The sequence below is a fragment of the Neopsephotus bourkii genome, unplaced genomic scaffold (genome assembly GCF_033783945.1).
Source record: "Neopsephotus bourkii isolate Nb327-2 ecotype Australia unplaced genomic scaffold, CSIRO-AGI_Nbou_v1 NB_1154, whole genome shotgun sequence".
NCBI classification, from domain to species: Eukaryota; Metazoa; Chordata; class Aves; order Psittaciformes; family Psittacidae; genus Neopsephotus; species Neopsephotus bourkii.
This window is the reverse complement of record NW_026901640.1, coordinates 116,805-141,500: the sequence shown is the minus strand read 5'-3', so window position 1 is coordinate 141,500 and position 24,696 is coordinate 116,805. Positions and strand designations below refer to the sequence as shown.

The window sequence follows — 24,696 nt, the reverse complement described above, 5'->3', positions numbered from 1 at the left end:
AGAGAAGTGTGGAGAGTGAAGGCTTTAGGTAGGATCCTGACTTTCACACTCTTCAGTCCTTCCTAAGGAGTTTAACTAAAGGATTTTGTAATGCATTATTTGCACAGGCAAGCTAGACAATTGCAAAGTTTCTGCTCTGAGAAATCTCATAATTATAGGGGTTCATCTGAAGGTGAGTCTGCATGTCATTTTTCCTATGGGACAAACTGGCATTGAGCTGGAAAACATTATGAACATACATAATTCTTGTTACAGTATGTTGACAGAGACTATATATGGGCCTGAAATGGGCAACCATAATACCACTGTAGTTGTTAACTGCATAACTAATATGCATCTACATGCTACACAGCTGTGTAAACTGGCCATGCACTTATTTAAAGCAGTGTTGTGTGCCTCAGTCTGTACTTTAAAGCTAAGTCATGGGGGAGTACCAGAAGCAGTTTCAGATATAAAGAGTGTTTTAGTGGTATATGTAGTGAAGCATACATTTTCTTGGATATTTCATTGTAAGATCTTTGCAGGCCTGGTTTTTGGTTTGCGTTTGTTGGGGTTTTTTTTCTTGATTCTTTATGTGCAAGTTTCTTCACTGTCAGAGCTATGAGAAGGATGATGCAAAAACAGCATGAGAGAATTCACTAGTTCTATAGACATGTGGATGATTCCAGCAAATACCAGTTGCTGCAGTCATATGTAGCTGAAGTATAATCTAAGTTTACAGAGTGGGTCAGGGTGACTTAGGTGGTGGCTGTAGATGAGTATCAGTTTGATGCAAAAGCAGTGCCATATACTGGGTGCACCAGCAGGCATTAACTGCCCTGCCTAGCCTTCCTGGGACCTCTGCCTGGGGCTGAGAGTCCCTCTTGTAGTCAGGCAAATCCCTGGTCCTTGCTGAAGTTGTGCTGCAAGCACAGCCATGTCCTCCCTGGTCCCTGCTCATCCAGACTCGCTTGACCTTTACCCTAACTCCTTAGCTTTGTGGTCTGGTGATGCCTGGACTGTCAGTGCAACCTGTGACTGTCACCCTCCTGCCTTGCTCAGGTGCTGTGGGACTGTGTCCTGCTGGTGCAGTCACTTTCCCAGGCTGTGTCATGAGCACCCTTGGCTACCAGCTTGTCCTCCCTCCTGGGGCAGCTGTGCTCCTTCTTCCTGGTGGATAACCACATGTGCAGGGTGCAACGAAGTGGAAGCTGAGGGGTGACTTCAGAAATCCTCTGTGAGGACCTTGAAGACAGATTTGCATTCTGTGAGCTGCTCCTGCAGCTCCTGAAATCATACAATCTGCCCTGTAAATATTTAACCATAGGAATTATATTGCGTGCTTCTGGGAGTGAGGTAGTTATGGCAACAGTGGCTGCTCTGCCAGTGCTTTGGAGAGCTGCTGTTTTCTACTAATGCTGGACCTAATTCAACTTCCAGTAATGTCAATGTAAGAGCATAATTGAACTCTGTTCTTCTTTGGCTTGCTATGTTTCTGGGTTACTCCTGGAGGTGAACTTTCTGCACATTCTGTTTCTCTATGGACTACTTTCCTTGCAGGAAAAATAAATGGGGATTTTTTGGTTTTGGTGGTTTGGTTGTAATTTTTTTCTTTCTTTGAAAACATATTCAGCAGCAACAGGAAAAGGGCCTCTGTTCATGATGTGTGTGTCCATCAGTAAAGGGCCTCTGTTCATGATGTGTGTGTCCATCAGTAAAGGGCCTCTGTTCATGATGTGTGTGTCCATCAGTAAAGGGCCTCTGTTCATGATGTGTGTGTCCATCAGTAAAGGGGCTCTGTTCATGATGTGTGTGTCCATCAGTAAAGGGGCTCTGTTCACGATGTGTGTGTCCATCAGTTATCTGCCAAATACAAGATCTGCTTCAGTATGTCTTCTCTAAGTGTGTCCTCTTAAAATGCACATACTGACTGTCTTTTTCCTATTATTTTTTTAACTCATTGTTGCAATTTGTCACTTTTTGAGCTGGCACAGAACAGGAAGTCCACAGTGTTAGTGAAACATAAAGAGCACTGTTCCAATGGACCCAAACTGAGATGCTCCAGGGAGATCAAGCTGGGTAATTCCATACAGGCAGTTCCTTAAGCTGTCTCTTAGAGTGTCCCAAAATCTGCCTGAAATAGAACCAATGGTATAAGATGAAGGCTGCCCAGAGAATAATACAAAGAAATCAAATAAGTCAGCAACTAGCACATTTGTTCCCTTTCTGAAACATTATATTTTGCTTCTCCAACAGCCCTCGTTAGCCTTGGGTTTTGGGGGTAGGTTGTGGGGTGGTGGTGTGCAGGCTCTAAACTATATGTTCTTGAGGTCCAGGGACTTCGCTTTGCTGCTTTGTGCCTTTCGTCTCTGAATCTAAGCCCAAATAAACTTGGCTTCTAATCCAGATTTCAGTCCATTTCTAGAAGATGACAAACAGCCTGGAAACAGTTGCAGGCTTGGACTTTTCCTGCTGGCACAACCATCATTCCCCAGGCCTAGGGTGAAAGTTAGTGACCTCTTCTACCTTGTGGGTTTTGCTAAGGAGTCCAGCCCAATACCAGTCTAAGACCAGCAGAGGCTTGCTGCATAGCCCCAGAGAGGGCAAGGCTCTGGATCAGTGTCAGTGCTGTGGGGAAAGATACAATGGATTTATTTTGCATTGTGTATGTTTAGTCCTGTGGGCAGTGTTACACTGACTCTTTAGGCTCTCTACAAGCCTGGCTGGGGGCTGGGAGCTCCCAGACTGTGGCAGAGCTCAGCCACTTGCAGTATTGCTCCCAGCAGCAGGGTGAACAGTTTGCCCTAGCTGAGACTGGCCTGTGCCTGAGAAAGGCAGTGGAAATTGAGGTTGGGTATGTCTGTGCACAGCTGCTATGCTGCAGAACAGGAATGCTCCACAGATGCTTTCAGAAAGCCTGGTATCAGGGTTTCTCCCTCTCTCCTCAGCATTTCAGTTAGGAAGCAGATGACTAAAAATAGCCTACTGTCTAAAGCATGCAGAGCTGTGCTGTGGCATTACTGCTTTAACATTTAATTTTTGTTCTCCTGAATGTGTCCAGTTATTTGTTGTTTGGTTTTGTTTTCTGGGTTTTTTTGGGGGGGGGGGTTTATTAAAACCCAGTCCTTCATTTATTAAAAAAAGATGGATTTAGGATCAAGCTGATATTTATCAACAAATCTCACTGCGTTTATCCATAGTCCTTCCTCCTGCTGGTCTTTCCTAACATTTTGCTCTGCAATGGACCAGCAATCAGGCTCTGGGAAGAGGCTTCCTAGCAATGCATCAAGCCACTATAACAATGTTTTAAGGAAAACACACTGTCTTTATGAAAAGAAACATTGGGAAACCGATAGACTTTTCCGCATTGAAAGAGCAGATGCTGCATTCTTATCCACTGAAATGGAGAGACCCTGCAATTTTATCACCATCTTCTTTTTTTTTTAATGGAAAAATCAGAAAGGGCTCAATAAAGTACCATGAATATCAGTAATATTGAGCTTGGAGAACCCGTGTTATTCTTTAATAGTGGGTTAGACTGGGGAGCCAAGAGGACAAAATCTGAGCTATTCCACACTGAAAGAATGAAATATCAGCACGAGTGCTGATCGGCATAGTGCTGAGCTCTAACATACCCTCTCTTTTTTATTTTGGCTGTGGGTAACATGCAAACAGTGCAGAGAGGCCTCTTAAACTATCTGAGGTTATGTTCCAAGAACTGCCATCTCAAGGCTTGTTCTTGGATCCTGGACAGCTTCTTTGGCTCTTTCACTAGCAGGAGCAGCCACAAAGCAGGTGTATCTGCTGCCGGAGAATTTCTCAGTCCTTCCAAGTAAAGCAGCACAGTGCAACCCATTTCTAGTGGGTGGCTGACGTGAAACACTTGGCTGTGAGCTGCTCTACTGCCTGCTCTTTTCTCTGATTCAGTGTGGTGTCTGCTCCTTAGGGCTGCCTCTCACATTCTGTGATGACTTCAAGGAGGGTATAGGAACTGAGCTTAAAGGGTTCTCCTGACCTTCACTACACCCTCCTCATCAGCTGCTTTCCCCAAGTCCCACACTGCTGTATCACTTGAAGTCCCATAATTGCTAATGGAACTGCATTGAGCTTCACCCTTTCTTGAAATAAGCAATTATCTTCTGACTATGGACAAACAACGTTGGCTCTACAAGACAGATTTCCCATTCCCCTTCCTTCCTCAGCAGTTTCCTGGTTTGTTTCCCAAGGCTGCTTAAACCAGATTGAACCTAGTGTCAGCAGGCACACCTCTACAGAAGCCAGGCTTAACCTTGGTCCTGGAAATAGCAAACAATCAACTTTCAGCTTTGCCACCTAGGATCTGAAGTGTAGAGCTGAAGCAGCTTTCCCTGCCTGGTTTGAGCAGGGATGGATCATTAGGTAGACAGATGTTTTCAGGGGGGCAGTAGCATCAGTTGGTTAGCATTCTTCTCTGAGTGCCCATCCTCAGAGGTCTCTGCATTGCCTCCAACACATAGCACTGTCTACTACATTGGTGTTTTTTCTGCGTGAATTAGCATGCAAAACACATTTTGTACAAGGTGTCATTTCTATAATTAGACATCTTCACCAGAAAACCTTGTAATGATGGGGAGCATCCTTTGACAGAGGCTATGTCTTGAGAGGAGTTTCTCTGCTCTATTGTAAGTGGGACAACTTGGGTCACCAGCAAACCAGGTGTTCAGAATTAAATGTGTTTGGAATTAGATTCTTTTCCCAACACGTACTTGGATGTATAAGTATATTGGAAGGCATTTGAGCTCAGGCCATTGCCTGGCATACTGCATTTTTCTTACATTGTCATTTGGCTGTTACCCTTGTAGCAGTTCTACAACTCCCATGTAATGCATGGAAAAAAAAAAGGAACCCAAAACCTACGTGCTTTTATGTAACAAAAGAATTTGGTTGCAATCACTGAATCTTTCTCAAGTCTTCAGGAGAAAGAAACTCGTGGAGGTTTATGTTGTCAAGGGCTGGTAGTTGTCTGCTTTCAGTGTTCAAATCAATGTAAATGAATCTCTTCCCCAGGAGGGAGGTGGTTCATGCTACCTTCAGAGGCTGCCATTAACTGCCTGCTCAGGCAGCCCTGCCAAGAGGCAGTCACTGCATCTAGCCCAGTGCAAAAGAGTCATTAATGATGAATATATTTTGGAATCATCGTGGTGGGTTGTATGTGCAACAATAGAGATTGTGCTTTTTTACAGCCAGAGCTACTGTGCAAAGGTCTAAGTTTTTACTACCTCCTTGGGGGAGGACAAAGCTGGGTGTGAGGCAGCACATCTGCACTGACTCCTAGATGACAAAGTCTGAAGCAGCGAAAAATGAAAGTTTGTTGATATGATTTCTTTAAAAACCTGTTGACCAATAGGTGGGGCACCAGTTCATGTTCAGATTACAAACGAATCCTATTAAACTGGTATCAAATGCTAATCCAACCTTCTTTCAAGGGCTAGGCCAGAATCTGATTTTAAAATGTGTTTTCAGAGAGACCCTAATACACCTTTGATTAAAGGCAAAGGTTGCTCTTACATGTTTTTCAGGGTCTGCTTTCTCTGAGCAAAGGAGAGCAGGGAAGAGATAGCTGAGCAGGCAGCGAAAAGCAGCGCCCCTCAAAAGTGACCCATACGGTAGTAGTGTCTCCTGACCGAAGTTCAAGCCTTTCCTACCACCGCGTTATATAACCACAGTAGCTTGGGAGGTCTCGTGAGGTGTGCCACTGCCGCACCGTGTAGGTGTTTCGGCGCGGACCCCGGCCGCGGAGGAGACCGAGGTGAACCCTGCGGGAGGACCCGAACCGGGGCCGCTCGCTCCAGGCCGGTTTCCGAGCAGCCACCTGCCGGCCCCCGCTCTCCGCGGAGCCGCTCGCTGCGCCTTTAACGACGGCGGCTGCGCGGCGGCGGGCGGGCGAGCGGCGCGGCGGCTTCTCCCGGCCGCGTCTTCCAGCGCCGCAGGCGAGTGGGCGGTGCGGGGCCTCCGCCGGGAGCAGATGGCGCGGCGGCGCGCGGGGCGGCGGCGCGCAGGGAGGGCCCCGCAGGCGAGCACCTGAGGCGGCCGGGAGCGGGCGGCCCCGACGATGGCGAAAGCGCCGCGCCCAGGTGAGCGCGGAGCGCGCGGCGCGGGGCAGCCCTGAGGGGAGCGCGCGCGGCCCCGCGCGCAGGGGTGAGGCTCCCGCCGCCGTCCTGCTGGAGCGGTGACCGCGGGCTCTTGCGGGCTTGGCTCCCGCCAACGCGCGGGGCCGCTCTGCCGCGGGTCGGCCGGGGCCGTGCGGCGCTGCGGGGGTTCCGCGCGAGTCCGCGCCTGTCGCTGCTCCCCGGCTTCCTGCGCGCTCTCCGCGGCGCCGGGAAGGGGAGGATCCCCCGGTCTGAAGGAGCCCTGCGGCTGCCGCCTCCTGAGGAGGAACGGCCTGGGACGCCCGAGCCAAGTGCTCCTCTTTGGATGGCAGAGGGGAGTTTGCTGGGCAACGCTTCCTGAGGGTGAAGCCCCTCCTGCGCCGTGCGCGTTCACGTGTCCCGTGCTTCCCGCAGAGCCGGGGCAATTCGGAGGTCGGGTGCCTTGGGGCTGTGCGCGGCAGCGGCCGGGCGGCCCCGGTGGCAGCGCGCTGTGTGCAGGGACGCGAGCAGAGCTGCCGGGGACCTCTTGATGGTGCCTTTGCAGGTGAAGGCCTGACTGTGCTGTGGCTGAGTGCCTGCGGGTCTGTAGGTGAAAGTTGCCTGGAGTTTGGTGCCACTTCTTGGCACAGATTTACCTCAGCACGGTAACATTAGGGCTGAACCCAAAGTCTGCCTAGTAGTGTTTATTCTTATATTTTTTTCCCCAAAATAGGCATGAATTAGTGGCAGCCCAGAGATGTAGTGCTCTGGAACATGAGAGCGCCAGTCATTTCAGAAGATGCAAACACAGTATTGAACTAAACAGTTGTTCTCCATCTTTTGTAAGGTGAAGAAACAAATGGGGGAAAAGTCTCATTGTTCTTTATTTGGCCTTAGCTTTCAGTCCTTTTAACTGACAGGAAAATAAGGCAGTATTGCTTTCATTGTCAGTAGCATGGGAGTAATGTAATCTGCATACATAGTTTGCTTGTTCAAACCCAACTTTGCACCACAGGGATCTTAAAGGATGATACTTCTCTTGAATGTGATTCCGCTCACTTCAGTAGACAAAATACAACCTGATGCCATCTTTATGATGTCACTACTGCTTACTGCAAATAAAAGCATAACTTGACCATTCAAAAAGTTGCTCCAGCAGAGCATGTCAGGGTTAGGAGCAGGAGAAGTGTCTGCGTTGTTAAATTGAGGCAGCTGAGTTTATCTATGTGAGCTGGAATATGCACAAATAGATAAATGTGACTGTTTTGCTTGTATATACCCTGCCTTGTAGCCCTTGCCAGTGCTGTAACCTCATCACAAATGCAAAGAAACACCATAAATCTAGGAGCCATGAAACGTGCCGTTTAATCACTGGAGAATGACATGTGCTTCTAAAGGCACATGTGTCATTTTTGGATGCAGTCAACTTGTCTCAGTACACCTAGTGACCACCAGATCTTAAGGCTAGAATGGTCCCTGCACAGAAATACTTGGACATTTGCAGGATTGTGTACTGCAAAACCACATGGCAGCAACTACAGATCACTACCTGACATGTCTGTGGGGGTGGTGTGGTATCTGATCTTCATCTCCTTCATTTTTTAACAGACAGCAGTGACTCAAAAATGCCAGATCCTCCTCAGAAAGCCAAAATCCCTGCACTGTGAAAGTAGTCTTTCAGATGTGATGCAGGCAGTCCACCTACAGTCATTGCAGGAAAAGGTTAGAGAATATTCATATCTGGTTTTGGGGAGTTAGTTTGGAGGAGGTGATGAAACTGCTGAGAAGGGGGTGAAGTTAATTTCTGCTGTGGGGAAGCTGGCATTTGAAGCTTCAAAAAACAACTCTAAGAGATGTACCACATTTGCAGGAAAGCTTGATCTAGGATTTAGAGCCTGGACAGCCTTGCTCTTCTCTCCATCCATCTTGCCAGTAATCCCATAAAGGGCAACACTGCAAATGTTGCTGCTACCTTAAAATAGGGGCTTAAAGGCTTGCATGACTTTGTTACTTGATTTATTTCCTGTATTCACTAGTAAATATATGCCTGTCCTAACCATCTGCTGCAGAACTGCCAGTTGAAGGATAGACAGAGTAGGTAATCAGGAACTTGTCACTGCTGAATTGCTATGAGAGGAAAGACACTGTGTGAGGAATGGGAAAGAGGAGTTGGTTATGTTGGGTACTTCTGACTACGGTGGTATCTGGGCTGTGCCTTCAGGTCGCTCTTTCACTTGACTGTCTTGACAAGAGAACCTGCATTTTGTGTGTATTTTGTTCTGCCTTTAACCATGTCTCTGGCTTTGTCAGCTGTGCTCTTTGCTCTCCTTTTGAATTTTATTTAGGGACTGACACATCCACAATGAGAATAAAGGGAGCTCCTGACCCTTTCCTGGTATCTGCTCAATCTTGCTGACTGCCTTCAAGCTGCTTCTCCTCACCACTTCCTGGCCCAAGGTGCTGTCTTTCCAAAACTGACCATTTTATTCTTCCCTAAATGCTTCCCTTCACCTTTCAGTTTTTCCTTTGTACCTGTCAACCCTTTTCCCATCTCTTAGAAATCCTGTCTTGGTTTGCTGCCTCTGTCAGTCCAACCTCTCAGGGTTGCAGCTTCTCTAATAAACCTAGTGACTTTGTTCATTCTAGGACACTGCTTGCTTTACTGCACTTTCAGGATTACCTTTCTGCTCATTTTCTCTCATTTAGAATAGCAGAATTGTTTAGATTGGAAAAGACCTTTAGGATGCGACCTCCTGAATTTTTGCATTTCATCTCGTTCTTAAGTACTTGCTACCAGGAACTTTGTCCTAGTAATTGTCCCCGAAGTCCCTTTTGTGCTTTTCTGTACCTTTTAATTCTTCCTCTTCTCTTTCTGAAGTGCTAGCAGTGCTTCCAAGTCTGCAATTCACAAGACTGCAAGAATACAGAGATTTCAGCAGGGCAGGACTCACCCTGTACTTAGAGTACTGCAGGTTCATTAATGGAAGGTATGGTTTGGTGATCTGATGGCTTGCTGCTAACAGTAAGAAAAATTCTTCACGTTTCCACCTCTTTCCCATGCCAGCTGCCAAGCTGCCCCAGCTTTTTTGCAGTTGAGCTCTGGGAACCAAACAGATGGAAAACTCTTTGTTGTCTGAAATGTGTAGAAAGTTTGGGTTTTGCTGCTTTTAGAGTCTTTACAGGCTCAGCTGCAGGTGGCTGCCCTCCCTGGTGGGAAGAATGAAATAGGGTCACATCCCTTATAACCAGCTACCAGTTAGGCTGGTTAAGTGCCTCCCCCTTCCGCTGGCCTCCCAATCCTTGATTTGCCTCCTCTCTCTGGTTTCCTGTTTTCCTTCCCCTCAACCTGCCACTCTTAATTTCATCTCCCCCTCTCTTTCCCTTCTGTGGCTTCCCATCTTCCTCTGGCGTTGTGCGCTCTCCCCCTTTGCCTCCTGTTCCCCTCTGCCTCTCTGCCAGCTGCCCCTGTCCTGGGGTCCGAGTTTTCACTTTGGAACAATGAGAGAGAGGGTCAGCATCTCCCTCTGTTTTGCCTGAGGTCCTGAGCCTGAGAGTGCCTCCAGCAGTTAAATTCACATCTTTTTAAAGTACATCTTCTGTTTTACGATTGCTAAAGAAGAAATAAAACATAAATAGAAAATAACAGTGAGTAATTTTGGCCTACAGTAAGTCTTAGCTGCGTAGTCACTAGGTAACACTCTGTGGGTAGCTCAGTTAAATCACTTAATGGGTAGGCAGGAAGCATCAGGAACCTGCAGAACCAGAAAGAAGTATTATTATACAACACCGATGAGTGGCAATAGCAGAGGTCGTTCCTTCTGCCCAGTGTCTCTTTCAAATGGAAAAATGACTTGTGCTTTTTAGTTTTGTATGGAAAACTGTGCCTGAATTCAAAATGGCCACAATTTTAATGCACGTTTTAACAAGTGGAAATGTTTTAATTGTGCAACAGTCAAGTTTTGCTTAGTTTTTTATTGAGATTCAGTCTTCAATACTTTCTTCTATAAAAGACTGAGTTTTCAGTAGGTATGAGAACGCTGTGTGCTGTTTTGTCTCAGCTAACTATGTTGGTGTGGTAGTAGTATTCAGGAGTGTTTTTTTTATGGTTGCCTGTCTGTGGCATCTGCTTATGTCTAGGCTTGATTGGCAAATTCTAATTATTACCAGGCAAAAGATGTAGCAAACTGCTGGGGATGCTGCAAAACTTGAACTCTGTAGTATTGTAGCAGGAACATGATTGCATTGAATTAGTTTTAGAGGAAAGCTCACTGCTGTAAGTGCATCCAATGAAAGCTTCTCTTCTTACCCCAGGCTGCTTGAATGCCTCTTCTTGGAAGGTCTGGTACAAGCACACCTGAGCCTGGACGGTCTGTTGGACTAGTCTGCTACATTGGTGATACTGCCAGTGCACATGAGTGGCTGGTAGGGGTGTTTGGATCAGCCTGATGCCTTTTGATTTGTCGTCTGCTTAACAACCTCACCATTGATTTGTGCATTGTCAAGGAGAAGGTGGCCTTTAGGAGATGCTGAAGTGATTCTTAAACTGAAGCTTTTGGACTGTGCCTACTGTTCTACTCTGCTCTCTCACTAATACATTTCAGGTATAAAATCATTGCTCTTTCATTCCCAAAGTGTTTGTGCTGATCCTGCTGGTGAAGTTCTGCTGTAAACAGGGATGAATCAAGTCATGGTTTACTTTTTCAGCAGCAGTTAAGTGTACGTAAAAGCTGATTCAAGCTGTGGAGAAGGCAGAGCCCGTGAAGAAAGGCAGCATGGCTGTGGTTTCACAGCAGGGCTAGGTTTACTTCCCAGTGCACCGAGTTTTCAACTCACTGGATCCAATGACAGAGGCCTGTGCTTTGGTAAAGAGTGCTGTCCACTAGAGGACATCATTTCCGCAGGCAAACCTTCTGTTCGGGGGAAGGTATTACTGTGCTCTGCACATGCTCCATCTCCACATGTATTACACCTGAAGACCTGGCCCTACCATGTACAGTATCATTTCATTCCAAGTCAGAGGTAATGTTAGTAACTGGAATGGAACAAGTATATGCCTTTTCTTTCTCCTGACTTGATAGGCATTTTAAATAAGATCTTTGCATAACAAGTAATACTGAAACAGCATTTTTGGTGCTGGTAGCAGAGTGTGTGGAATTATTGAGTGACAGTGGCGAGCGATTCTGTCTTAGGATACTTGTGGATGAATGAGTTTTAGACACTAGACCTTTCAAAATTCTATAGGAAAGTGGTTAAATTAAAGTCAGGAATAGCAGTATTAGCTATATGATTTTCAGAGGAAGTGCTTTTGAGATTCTGTTAGGCCTTACTTTCACTTCTTGTCTGGTTTTCTGCTTCCATTTCCTTAGTTCTGACAATGTTAGCTACAGACCAGTAAGGCCACTTTAATTCCTCTTGGTTTTTGTTTGTTTGTTTTCCCCCTCCCTTCCCTTTTAGAAACGTGGAATGAAGTGTGATCGTCTGTTGCTTAATCGTTATTGCCAGTTTCAGGTTTCTGCCTCCCAACTAGGAGAAATTAGATCTGATTCTTTTATATACACTTTTCAACTACTGTTGATTTCAGCAGGATGATTTGCTTATGCAAGTATGAGGAAATGAGCTCTGCTGGTGTGTGTGTGTGTGTGTGTGTGTGTGTAAGTGGGATTGGCATTTTCCATGGCTGCTCTGCTCCTTAGGTCTGTTTGCAGGACATATCAGAGATTGCATGATTATAGTGGGTTTTATTTCTTTGGATGGATGGCATTAGAACCTGCTGATTGATACCTGAATGGGAAACTACTTCTTCTGTGGTTTTCTGGAACTATAGACAATCACAAAACACCAGGGATGAAATTTGCCCAGCATCTAAATGTGGATGACATCTACAGAGGTGCAGTCTGACTTGCCCTCAAACAGAAGTATGAATGTCACGTAGAACTATTTCTGTAGCACTTCTTACTCAAGTAAGATCCTGGCTGTTCCTGGGAAGAAATTTTCTTCTCTCTCTTCCTTTTTTTCTCTTTTTCCCCTTGTAAATGAGGCTCAGAGCAGCTGAACGTCCTTCAGAGGTGAGTTTACGTGCTCATTCAGGTGTGGGGTCAGTCAGCTATTTTACAGCCTGTCACAAAAGTATGCAACAGATTGTATCTGTTGCTTTCACCCTTATGGAAGCTACTGCTGTACAGGATATAGGTTTCAGTTGTGACCCTTATTTATACATCTTAGTGCTAAAGGAAATAAATATCTAACATGGGTGAATTGGCTAATAAGCATACTGTACATCTAAAGATCTCACTTTAACTGATTCTTTCTTCGACAATATCCAGAAGTGACTTTGCTTTTAGTTAGCAATTTATATAATGACAGCTGCTGTGAGGTTGGGATATATTGTGAGATCTGGTGAATCACAAACAGACATCTACTACATCCATGATGTGGGAAATTGTTTCCTGTAGGTCCTGCAAGAGTTGTCTTCATGTCAGCCAAAGGAAAATTAAAATGTGAAATGATTTAGTGCATGGAAAATCAAGAGAGTGCTTTTCAATATTTCATTTTACTCCCACATCACATCACCTCACCTCATGTCACCAGATCACAGATGCAGTGAAGTACCAACGGAATTCCAGCTGGTTTGTTGAATTAAAAAACAAGACTTCTTTTTACAGAAGAAAATCACTGATTGTAATCAATTATAGTTAATTACAGTAAATTAAAATTAGTGCTAGCCTAGTTAGAGAATTCAGCTTCTGCATAGAGCAATAAGATGGCTTTGCTTTAGTCTTCTCCCCCGCAGTTACTGTGACTGTCCACTCAGGGCAGGCCCCTAGTCAGCTCCTTCTGTAACAGGTGAGTGTAGCAACCTGCTTTGCCACTTGGAAATGTTACCCTTGTATCCTACTGTTGTTCTGTCTGCCTCAGCCGCCTGTGGGAACTACTACATGTGCTTCTGGTTCCACTGCTGAGGGGGCAAATTAGTGATGTAGTTAAAGTTTTTGTTAAAGGCATTGCACTTCTATGTGGTTTTCCATTTTTTTTAGAAACTGTGATTCTGAACAACTGAAATGTAAGTTGCTTACAAAAATGTTACAGAATGTTGTCTTGCTTACAAAAAAATTGCTGAAATATGGCTGTAAGAATCAGTCAACAAATTGGTAAAGAGAAAGTTAGCAGGCATAGAAGCATCAAGTGTTATTAGCCTGTATTTTGAAGCAGGGATGGTCTTTTTGTTCTGTGAAACAAAATAATACAGTAAAATAGCATCAGTTGACACTGTAAATCAAATCAGTGAGTCCAGGCAATGCCGGTGTCTAATGCAATCAGGAAGTATTAATAGAGTCTTGTTAAGGTGGCTAATGCTAATCTGTTGGCACAGAAGGAAGCAGACTCAGTAAAATGGATATATTAGGGTGATGCAATGCAGCACAGCCAGCAAATAAATGTAGATGTGAAGAACTGCTGCAGTGATCTTATGCACACTTGTGCTGCTGACTGTGGCTATGTTTAAGCTGCTTCTAAATCTAGAAGCATTCCTAGTGCAGTATAAAAATCCAGATGCTCCTGGGGCTTTTCTCATAGCCAGAATTTATGCCTGAAAATCTGTGACACTTTTTCCTGCTCTCTAGTCACATTCTGCATTGAACCCCACGGTCACCGGAAGCATGAGCTTGCTTTGTGGGGCCAGTTCGTTTACTGATTTCCAGCCCAGCCAGTGACAGCTCTTGTCCAGGGAGCTGCTGTTTTCTTCAGAGTACTTGTGAAGTCTTTAGAACTTGCTGTGTATGCAGCCTTCCCCCTCCCTCCCTCCCTGCCCGCTGCCTGCCTGGCTGCTGCCTGCTGCCTGCCCTCCTGCCTGCTGCCTGCGCTCCTGCCTGCCTGCCTGCCTGCCGCTAGTGGCTGAAACAGAAAGCTTTCTGTTCTGGGAAAAAACAACAACAACAATCCCTGCAAGGCCTTTTAGGCTCTCCTTCAGTCAGAAATTTGTACAACTGGAGCGTGACCAGCAGGTCAAAGGAGGTGATCCTGCCCCTTTATTCTGCTCTCGTGACACCTCACTTGGAGCATTGTGTGCAGTTCTGGTGTCCTCAACATAAAAAGGACATGGAACTGTTGAAACAAGTCCAGAGGAGGTCACGAGAATGATCAGGGGACTGGAGCACCTCCTGTATGAAGATAGGCTGAGAAAGTTGGGTCTGTTCAGCCTGGAGAAGAGAAGGCCGCGTGGAGACCTCAGAGCAGCCTTCCAGTATCTGAAGGGGGCCTATAGGGATACTGGGGAGGGACTGTTCATTAGGGACTGTAGTGGTAGGACAAGGGGTAATGGGTTAAAACTTAAACAGGGGTTGTTTAGATTGGATATAAGGAGGAAATTCTTTCCTGTTAGGGTGGTGAGGCACTGGAATGGGTTGCCCAAGGAGGTTGTGAATGCTCCATCCCTGGCAGTGTTCAAGGCCAGGTTGGACGAGGCCTTGGGTGATATGGTTTAGAGCAAGGTGTCCCTGCCCATGGCAGGGGGGTTGGAACTTGATGATCTTAAGGTCCTTTCCAACCCTAACTATTCTGTGATTCTGTCTTGCAGCACTACATTGCTGGCACTGAATTTCAGTGCTGCTACATTTGTTTCTTCCCATGTTTTAGTGCTTTTAGATTTCTACCACTTTTTTTTTTAAGTCTCTACTGTGTGCTTTCATGAGAGCCTCTCTAGGCAGGTGTCAAGACCTCCAGGCCTTTGCTTCTCAGATGATAGTTCCCTTAAGACTCAGGAGCTTGATAATGTGTGACCAACAGCATGTGTGTTAACAGCGTTGCATCTACTGCATCTGTAGTAATGTTCTGTGCGAAGTGGTGTTGTGCTCTTTCTAAAGAAGTGTTTTCTTCATTTTCCTTGAGTGTCTCCAGTCACAGTGCCTCTTCATGCTTGTGACTTCCCAGATAATGCACTACCAGTTAGCAGCCTGCACAGAGCTATTGGTGTCCTCTTTGCATGTCAGATGCCTAAAACCCAGCAGGTACCTCTAGGAAATGGACAGGGTCCCAGTGTATTTTTTGGTAACATATTCAAAGAGGAAGTGAAAATGAAAAATGGAAATAGATGTGCTGAAATGTTAATGCTTTAAGTAACTTCAGCTTTGAGCCACCATCCTTTCTTCAATTCATTGTCATACCACTGGTTTTGAAACAGATTTGCTCCTCTATGGATTCTTGTGCCATCTTTCTTTAATTCCTTTAACTTGCTTCTGGAAGGGTGTCTGCTTTTCTTCCCTGCCATCCACCACTATCCCCAGCTACAGATTTTCTGGGGTCATAGGTGAGACTTTTCTTTACGTATGAATGAAGTTTTTACTGTAGATTGTGACTCTTGCAACTATTCCTTTTGTTGTTGCTCATGTCACACCCTTCAGACAGGAGTGCAGTGATCCCTTTGGCGTACATGCTTCCTTAAGTCTGTAACAGGGTTATGGAAGTTTAATGCTTCTCTCCAGAGAAGAAAGTCGGGCTTTTACCTTGCAGGCTCTTGCTCAGGTTATTTGTGCACAGTGGGATTCAGCCTTCAGTGACTTACTAAAATGACTGAACCTACACCTTTCTGTGGCAGGGCGCGGTGTTGCAGAACTGCCTGTAAATGAGGTATTGACAACGTGCAGAAACTTGGCCTGCTCCCAGATGCAGTCTTCACAGTTGTGGCAGTAGGAGCTTATTGGCATTCTCTTCTATGCATTCCTTCTGATCAGAGTGCATGGTGTGTCATCACAGGGAGTATTTTTATCTCTCAGGTCGGAATGTCTACAGCATAGTTTCATTTACATGCACTTAAGATGTTCTACTTCCCTGCTACTGAATGGTTAATAAAGTGAAATGCATTGCTAGTAGCTTATCTTTAAGAACAGTGATTTGTTAATAGTTAATTCAGGTAATAAGCATTTTTGTATGCTCTGTTAAGCACCAGCAAATACTTTGTTGAGAGCAGAAACTCCAAAAAGGAGGTACCGCCACAAAATCTGTGAGATGAGTGGATGTTTACTGCAAGAAATGAGCCCAGCCAAATTAAGCAGTAAGTGGGGGAAAGGTAATTCTGGCAGGGGAAGATGGGGACCCTCAACTCATTGACCACAGAATCAAGATGCCCCCCCCAGTTAACAAACAATTTAAATATGTGCATTATTGTGGCAAGTAACGGTTTGAAATTGCTCTTCTGTAATGGTATGATGGTTTAAAAAATTGCAGCCTTTGAAAACATTGTGTGTTACAGAGGTTTTCTTTAACAGAAATAACTACAGAGGCAAAAGCCTGAGATGAGCAGGTATTAGTACCACTGGCTTCAGTTAGAAGAAACATACTTGAAAAGCTTTTGTTTAGGGTTCTCTCTTTAATGAGACTGTCAAACGTGGCCTCGGTAGCAAACAGGTTTCTGTACCCTGTGGGGATTTAAACACAATGTCTGGCCTCTAGAAAGATATTCATCATTGTAAAGAATGTTCTCTGCTTTCCCGATTGAATACACTTTGCAGCAGCTAGGAAAGGTAGTAATGGGTATCAGCCATGATACCTTTACTTAATGTTAATCTATAGAATTTGGAAGTGTATTGCTTTTGAGTGTAGTGTACTGGGAAGATAGTTTTAGAAATGGAGAGTTGAGGAGACAGCAATACAAGACCACTGACCAAACACCTCAAATACAAGAGAAGAAACATTGATGAGTACTGCTCATCATTTGTTAGTACTAGCTAAACAAATAACTGAAGGGAGGCTGTAAGGAAGATGGAGCCAGCTTCTTTTTGGTGGTGTACAGTTACAGGACAAGAAGCAGCGGGCACAAACTGAAACACAGGAGGTTCCCTCCGAACCTCAGGAAACATTTTTATTTGTCTACTGTGAGGGTGACTGCGCACTGCACAGGTTTCCCAGAGAGGTTGTGGGGTCTCCCTCCTTGGAGATACTCAAAAGCTGCCTGCACATGGTCCTGGGCAACTTGCTCTAGGTGGGACCAGATGAACTCACACCTTTTTCTGTGTGCCAGGAGAATTCCTTGATAAACAGCTTGTGTTCTGAATCAATTAATTCTAAATTCTAGTTCAGTTCTGGTACGCAGAATATTTATGTCTTTATCTGAATAAATTTTATTCAATTAAGAAAACCATGCTGAAAATGCCTTTGTTATTATTGGATACTCTTCAGTGATTTTTGTAGTGATTTTGATGTTATTTACTGGTTCTATCATAGAAATGTCTCAAAATCTGTTAGGTAAGAACAGTAGCAGACAGGTTGTTCCCAGAAGAGGTGGCTGTTTCAGCAGAGGCACCAAATCAAAATTGAGGCAAGGAGGCATATACCATGAAATGGAAGGAACTGGCCCATGTGTTACAGGTGTAGGATTAATGCTGTAACTTTTAGTGTTTGTTATTTGAAGGTGGATTTTGCAAGGGAGCTGGATATCTGGAAAAGGAAAGAAGAAAAAGAAGAATGAGTGGGTCCTTCTGATCTTAAATCTTAAGCTTTTGCTGGAGAATCATGGAAGCCCAAGACCACATAGAATGGGATTTCAATCCGTGGGAAATATAGCTGACTGACAAAACAATAATTGGAGAATCTCTCAAATCATAAGACAATTCCTGCAAATAACTATGAAAAAAAAAAGCAAAATACTTATTTCTTCTGGTTTGCTTTTGTTTGTTTTATTCCCAGTGGTGCTGGCTTTGGATACCCGCATTTGTGCTGGCTGACTAGAGACATGCAGTTATACAGCTTTAAAAAGTGAAGAGAAGCTAACTTCTAAAAGCCAAGCCCCTAAATATCTTTCCAAAACAAATTATCTGCTGCCTAAGAGGGTATTTTTTGTTGTGGTATTTTTGTTTCTGCAAATGTAGCCCACTGGCTTCTTGTGCACTCAATGCTCAAAATACCAGAAAACCAGACTCCTCGGTTTTTAGGCTTGGCAGAACTGTCCATAGCACAGAAATTCAGCATCAGTTATAGGTACTTGTTTGACCAGAGTAGCTGAGAAGCTGTTTCCTTGCAGAGGAAAATCATGAACACCTTAAGATGTTCGGGGCAGTCCTTTGCCTTCTCACTGTTCCCTGTCTCACTCTTGCTCTCCTGTTCTGTGGACCTGTCTCTCATTTATAGGTTATTCATAAATTTCCTAGTTTACTGCCTTCCTTCTGGCTGCTCATAGATCTTAAGGCCTGTGATCAAGGAACCTGATATTCTACACATGGCTGAAAAAGAGTAATTTACTCAAGTTTTTTTCTACTAATAGTATTATACTTTGTTTTTAAGATCTCAAAAGGTGAGGCAGATTATTCCCTCCTTCCACTCTTTTCTGGTGTATGGGCTCCTATCCAAAGACTGAATTTTGTAAATCCTCCCTTTCCCATCTGTCACTGGCTTTTTTGTGGTACTTTACATTCTTGTTCTTTGAAATTTTAGAATTCTATCTAGTATTTGGAATACTAGATATTTGAATGGTAGGAGAGCAAGGTGATGTTTGGTAAGGAACAATTTGCTTTGTTGTTCTTTGTCATTAGTAAAATGTTCCAGAAATCTGTAAGAGTGACAGTAATGATCTGTATGCATTCTCTGGTAGCTGCCAAATATCACTGGACACATTCCCAATAGACACTGTGTTCTTGTAATGGACACTGACTCCTTAATAACCAATTGAATTGTTTTGGTTGTTGTTGTTTTTTTGTGGATTTGGTTGTTGGGGTTTTTTTAAGCTATTAAAATGCTATTGACTGGTTGTTATTTTTACTCTCATCTTGGCCAGCTAAAATTTGCTTCCTCCTATCACCTTTCAGTTATTTTTCTGATTAGTCAGCTATAGGTGGAGTAAAAGCAGAGCAGAAGGCTGTAACCTACTGGCTTGTTTTCCCCAGAACAGTGTAGAAGGATGTGTCCCCTGCTTGAGTTGCTGTTTTACAACTGAGAGAAGGAGAATGCTTTTGTGGACATGGCCTCAGGATGTTGCATTTCAGATCTGGTATCATCATTTGGGGAAATAAATAAAACCAAAGACACTATTCTGGTTGAGAATGAGTGTCCTTTCTACAATAGCTGTAGTCTTGTTATGGATATGGTGCATTTGATCCCTGATTCCCTAGTGATTTGGGGGAGACTTTATTGTTGATATAAGGAATGTATTTCACTACTACTTTCTAGTGTTGGGTTGCTATAGATGTAAGAACTGATATAGTTAAGCAGGCCTGGTTTAGTAATTACAAAGTAGTATCAGTATGATAATCCATCACAACCATCTAAGCTGTCATGACTCTGTTACTGTACCTACTCTAACAAGTTTTTGCATTTCTGTCTTCAAATGGAAAGCTTTAAATAAAAGCCCCAGGCTCCAGCAAAACAAAGCTGTCTGATGAAAACAGTCCAATGAGAATGCAGTAGTTTGCCTGTAAATCTGTGAGCCAAATAGGATGACACTTCTTTTAGAAGTGAAATTGAATTTAAATGAGAGCTAGTGCCATGTCCTGGGGGCATGCTGTTTCATGTCTTAGAAACAACCTCCCCAGCTGACTGTTGGAAGTAAACAGCCAGGTGAATTAAACAGGGAAGAATTTCTCTTTTCAAGTCACCACATTGGCTGAAAGTGCTGCAGGTTTATCTTTAACAAAAACTAATTTTAATCAGTTTCATTAGGTGGAAGCAGACTTTTTGTGCCATCCTGAGAGCTCTGACTGTCTGCTGAGACTAAAGTACATGCTCTGGCGATAGCAATCCTCATGAGCATCTACACAAATTGTTTATTAACGTTGGGTTTTGGTTTTGGTTTGGTTTGTTTTTTTCTTTAGCCTGGAGCAGAGGTGAGCTTTCCCTTGGATTAATGGGACTCTCTGTATTTTCAGCTGGCCCACGCCGCTTCAGTGGTGCCCAGTGGCACATGCAGAATGTTCTCAAAGACTCAGTGGAGAGCTCCGATGATGAATTCTTTGATGCACGAGGTCAGTACACATTTTTGTCCTCTCCTTCCCATTATTTCCCCAATTTTGCAGCAAGTAACTAAGCTCCTTTTGGGATGAGCTGAAACCATTGTCCTTATCAGACTGAGATCTGAAAAAGCCCCAGTCAGATCTCTCAAAGATTTGTGAATGAGCCTAAATTTACAGGACATGGATGAAGTACTGGGGTGGATGAGTGGGCTGCAGTAAGTTGGGTCTGGCATCAGAACCAGCCTCAAGGGGTCTCTTGGGCTCAGTTTGTTTGCAGGTCAGGTAGTGCATAATGTTACAGTTGGAGTGCACTTGTTTACAGTACCTGATGAAGGCCATCAGTGTCTGTGTTGCTGATGGCCAACTTTCAAAACCAGTGGCCAGGTTTTCTACTCTGGCAAAACTTTCACTGAAGTGACTTGGACCTTTGCTTTTTCAAGAAGCAGCAATATCCATATATTTGTGAATTTAATCAGGTGAATGCAGGATGCAATGCTCCCTGCAACACCTGATGAGACCCCGAATCTTGGGATGCTCTTTAACATGCCAGATTTTGTTCTGAAGTTGAAGTAAAGTTTGTGTAGATTGTGTGCATACACAACCTCTCCCTGCAGTGGGAAGTAGGGGCTCTGTTTGATTTTGGTTGCAGGAGCCAAACCTAGTGCTTTTCTGAAGAGAATAACTATCAAGAGAGGATTAATTCTGCCACTGAAATGCAACTGTAGGATTTTTCATAGTATAGGCTATTGAGATCAGACTGAGCTGTCCATTTGTCCTTGTATTACCTGGAAGTAAGCAGTGAAGGGTGACGGAATGAACTTGTTGAATGTCCTTTGGATTTTGCAGTAAAATGGATTAAGTTCAGATGCAATCTCTCTGGCTTAGAGCAACCTGATCTAGTGAAAGATGTCCCTGTTCATGGCAAGAGGGGTTGAATTGGATTATCCTTAAATGTTTCTTACAATCCAAACAATTCTGTGATCCTAGCAAAAGGAGAGGGATTCCCCTTCCCCAAATACTTGTTGACTTCTTTCCTAGTTTAAAGAAAACCTCAACCAAAGTGGAGAACTCAACTGTCCGTGGGAAACTTGGCTTGGGTTTCTGTGTGCTTTTTATTTGTAGTTTGGTTGCTTCATTAACAAGCACACTTAGCAGATATTCTGCTGATATCTGAATGCAAAAACATTTTCATGGCTAAGATTGTCACTCAGTTTCTCCCTCTGCAGATATTTATGGTACAGAAAGAAAATTCCTTCCCTTCCCACCATTCTTTTCTTCTTGAATGAGGCCTGTTTCTAAGCAAATTAATTTTCTTTTACAGGATTAGCTTCAGTCTCATTGCTCTGTGCTTATTGGAACTTGATGATCTTAAGGTCCTTTCCAACCCTAGCTATTCTATTCTATTTGATGTCTGGAGATACATGGTGGTATTGCGGGTGGCAGCTAGTGTTTTTAAGGCAGTATTTGGCATTAACTGTTTGCTGTCTTGCACTCAACCTCATATTTCAGCATATTTTAATTTTCTTTGGGGGTCGAATTGTTGCAGGAATGGTTTTCAGCTGACTTGTGGTTTTGTGCTAGCATGAGCTTGAGATAAAATTCAGCATGAAGGAGTTATGTCAGGAGCTTTTTAGCTGCTTTAAAACGAAGAGGGTAGGAGGCAGACAGTGAAAATGAAACCGCTTTTGTGGGGGGATCAGCTCTGTGCTCTGAAAGGTTTGGGAGCTCTGAAGCAACTTCCCTGATAACTTTGCTGATTTATTTCTGTGATGCTGATTTTGCAATTTTATTTTCCTAAACAAGCTGGTTTTGCAGAGGCACAATTTGTAATAATCAGATTATTAGTGTGTCATTCGAAGTACTTGTTTGGGTCCTGGATGCCTGTGAATAGATGGACTGTGAGTACACACGGTCTATTGTACGGCACTGATTTTCTCAGTCATAGAAAACTATTAATTTCTACGGTTTCACTTTTCCAGTTGTAACTACGAGAAATCTTGTCTGACAGGTGGCTGGAAATCAGTGTGATGCTTAGGAGGAAGCTGTTGATGACAGTGATTATTAAAGTACCTTCAGGCTTTTTGTGGACTTCCTCAGAAGAGGCAAAGTTAACAAAAACTGGTAGTATTGCTGTTCTCAGGAGATCCTGTAGCCACTTTCTGACCTACTTTAAGTTCAAATGAACTCTGACTTCAACAGTTATTCTGGATTTAAACTAGTCTAGCAGATGAAAGTCTGATCTACCAGAAACATCCCATCTTTATCTGTGCATTAGGCTTCTGATCTAGAATGTGAGGGTGCTTTTTTCCCTTGCTTCCTAAGTGTGTAACTGTAGCAAATGTTATACTGTCATGGTTTAAGTCCATTAAGCACTGCACCAGCTACTGAGGAGAAAAATGACTGCTACCGCTGAACCCAGAACATATACTCAAAAGCCTGCTGACAGCTTTGCTAAAAATGAGGTGATGTGAAATACAGATGGCCCTTGTTCTCCAGCTTATTATCTGCATAAAAACTTTTGTTGTTGGTTTTGCCTTCTTTAAATGAGCCGTATGGCACCATCTTCAGTAGTACTATGTTCCTATGAAGCTGAAACCAATAGATATGTGGTATGTATTTCAAGCCAGGCTCTGTGTGTGCCTTCTCAAGATTCTTACTCATGAAAGAGGCTATGGTAGCTCTCTGCTAATTAATCTTGATTTCTCAACGTCAGGAGCAGTCTGTGTGGTCTGAAATGCTTATGATGACAGTAGCTATCCTTTCTGTAAGTGTTGGTTGAAATAAAAAGTGGCTGCTATGTATAGATTATGAATGGCATCTGTTACTGAGTTGTTAGTCCTCTAATAACAGACTTTTAGTGAGAGATAATAATTTAATGTGATAAACTGCTTATGTGGATCACAATTAAATGTGTATTTGAGACATCTAGGCATGAAGAGAATGAGAGATGGAGCTCTGTTCCCGTTGGATGTTCAGTTAGAACAGCATGCCTAAGTTGTTTAAGATGTGTTGAAATTTAAGCTTTATCAAGTGGAAAAGTTGGAAATAGAAAAGAAAAATAGCCTCTTTCCTGTTTGAGATTGTTGAGATTTCAGTTCTTCTGTTCATTATGCTGGGAGCAGGCATTGTCAGTGGCCTTGCTCTGAAGTTTAAATACATAATGAATTAAAAAAGAAACTAACAGAAGCTCACTGAGTGATGAGGGAGCATCTATCTTTGGTAGAGGAAATCATATGTGTGGGCTAAAGTAATTGGCATGATCACTGGATTAAACATAGCACCAGAGAAACAGCAGGAGTTTGTGCTGGAGTGAGGATAACCTGTCCAGGAGAGAGACTGTAGTTTTCACCTCCTAGAAATGAACTAGCTTGATATCCTTATTCTGTAACCAGCATTACATTTCCTGTAATGTTTCTCACCTGTATTTCTGACCTTCTCGTCCTCATTGTTGCTTGATATTCTTACAGCTGAAAGGACTTCCTACACAATGCAGCTGGAGTTGAGCAGTGTATTTCCTTATTGGAGAATTTGGAAGCTATCCCAAACTCTACATCTACATGTGTAATTTGCACTTCAGAGACAGCCTGAAGTGGGAGGCAGAGGGCACAGCAATGGGCACAACTAAAACATAACATTAATGAGCTGCTTTTGCATTCTGAAAAACAGCTGGGATCAAACCCCAGTTCCTCAAACAAAGACATTTCTGGCTGACAGCCTTGTAAACAGAGAATCAAGCACCTGTGTTTGAGATGGAGCAGCTGTACATGTTCTGACTGTTGATTCATCTGCCCAGGCTAGCTACTTAATTTAGTGAAATCCATAGAGAAAGGGAGAAGTGATGTTTTACTGTTATCTTTTGCCCAAATTTCCTTTGTTTCTTGCTTTCCATGGGGCATGCAGTAAGTTAGACAGAAAGTGCTCAGTTCATAGCAGGACTGAGTTATTCTTCCATGGTGGAAACTTCAGACAGACTAGATTTTATTTTTTTTTTTGCCTTGGTGCTAGCAGATTTTCCTCACATAAATGGTGGATCACTGAAAATACTGTATCAGATGTCCTGCCAATATAAACTTCCCTATGTGTGTGCGAACAAGGTAAGAAGCTTTTCTGAGTTTGATCAGGCAAGGGATGGAAGGAAAGATGTGGAGCCATCCCTTTTTTGCTGGCAAGGCACTGGAGGCAAGGAGAAACTGAATGGGTTTTCCAGGTTCAGGCACAACCCCACGTTCTGTGACAGCCACAGGGAGAGTCCAGGTCTTTGAGTAAGAGTCAGCTGCCTTTAGATGTGCTAGCACCCTCCCTGGATGGGATCCGTTCTCTGTGCTGTGCACTTGGTGCTATTCCATTATGCCTCTGTGTCCCTGGATGAAAACTGAATGCTTTGTGTAGCACAGGTGGCTTTGACAAAAGGGGAAAAAGCATGCTTCAAAAGCCTTAAACTGGCCTGTGTGTCCATTTGTGCCTCTCCTCTGCTTTTGAGCGTTCTGAAGTAAAAGTAAAAAAAAGAAAGTAAAAAAAAAATTCTGGAGGGGAGTGGGGAGAATTCTGACTGGGTCTGTTACTTGATATTCAACACTCCAAGTGATTTATTATCAACTTTATTTTTAAGGGACTGCTCAAGGTAAGAGCAAAAATTCAGATAGTCTTCTCTTTTGCATGATTTCCCTATACACAATATA

General features: G+C 43.7%; 1 protein-coding gene across 5 annotated transcripts in view; it reads left to right on the top strand.

The window, feature by feature from the left end:
- The first annotated feature begins 5,908 nt into the window (after nucleotides 1–5,908).
- Nucleotides 5,909–24,696, top strand: part of PITPNM3 (PITPNM family member 3) — a 62,776-nt gene continuing 43,988 nt past the window's right edge. For 2 of the 5 annotated variants that reach the window (XM_061363271.1, XM_061363266.1), the window contains exons 1-2: nucleotides 5,909–6,092; nucleotides 19,934–20,029. In XM_061363271.1, the coding sequence (XP_061219255.1) occupies nucleotides 6,071–6,092; nucleotides 19,934–20,029 (118 nt within the window). In that variant the 5' untranslated portion in view covers nucleotides 5,909–6,070. Of the gene's footprint in view, nucleotides 6,093–6,815; nucleotides 6,934–10,589; nucleotides 10,688–19,933; nucleotides 20,030–23,862; nucleotides 24,112–24,696 lie in introns of those variants that run through there. The other 3 variants (XM_061363267.1, XM_061363268.1, XM_061363269.1) reach the window with 3 other exon arrangements.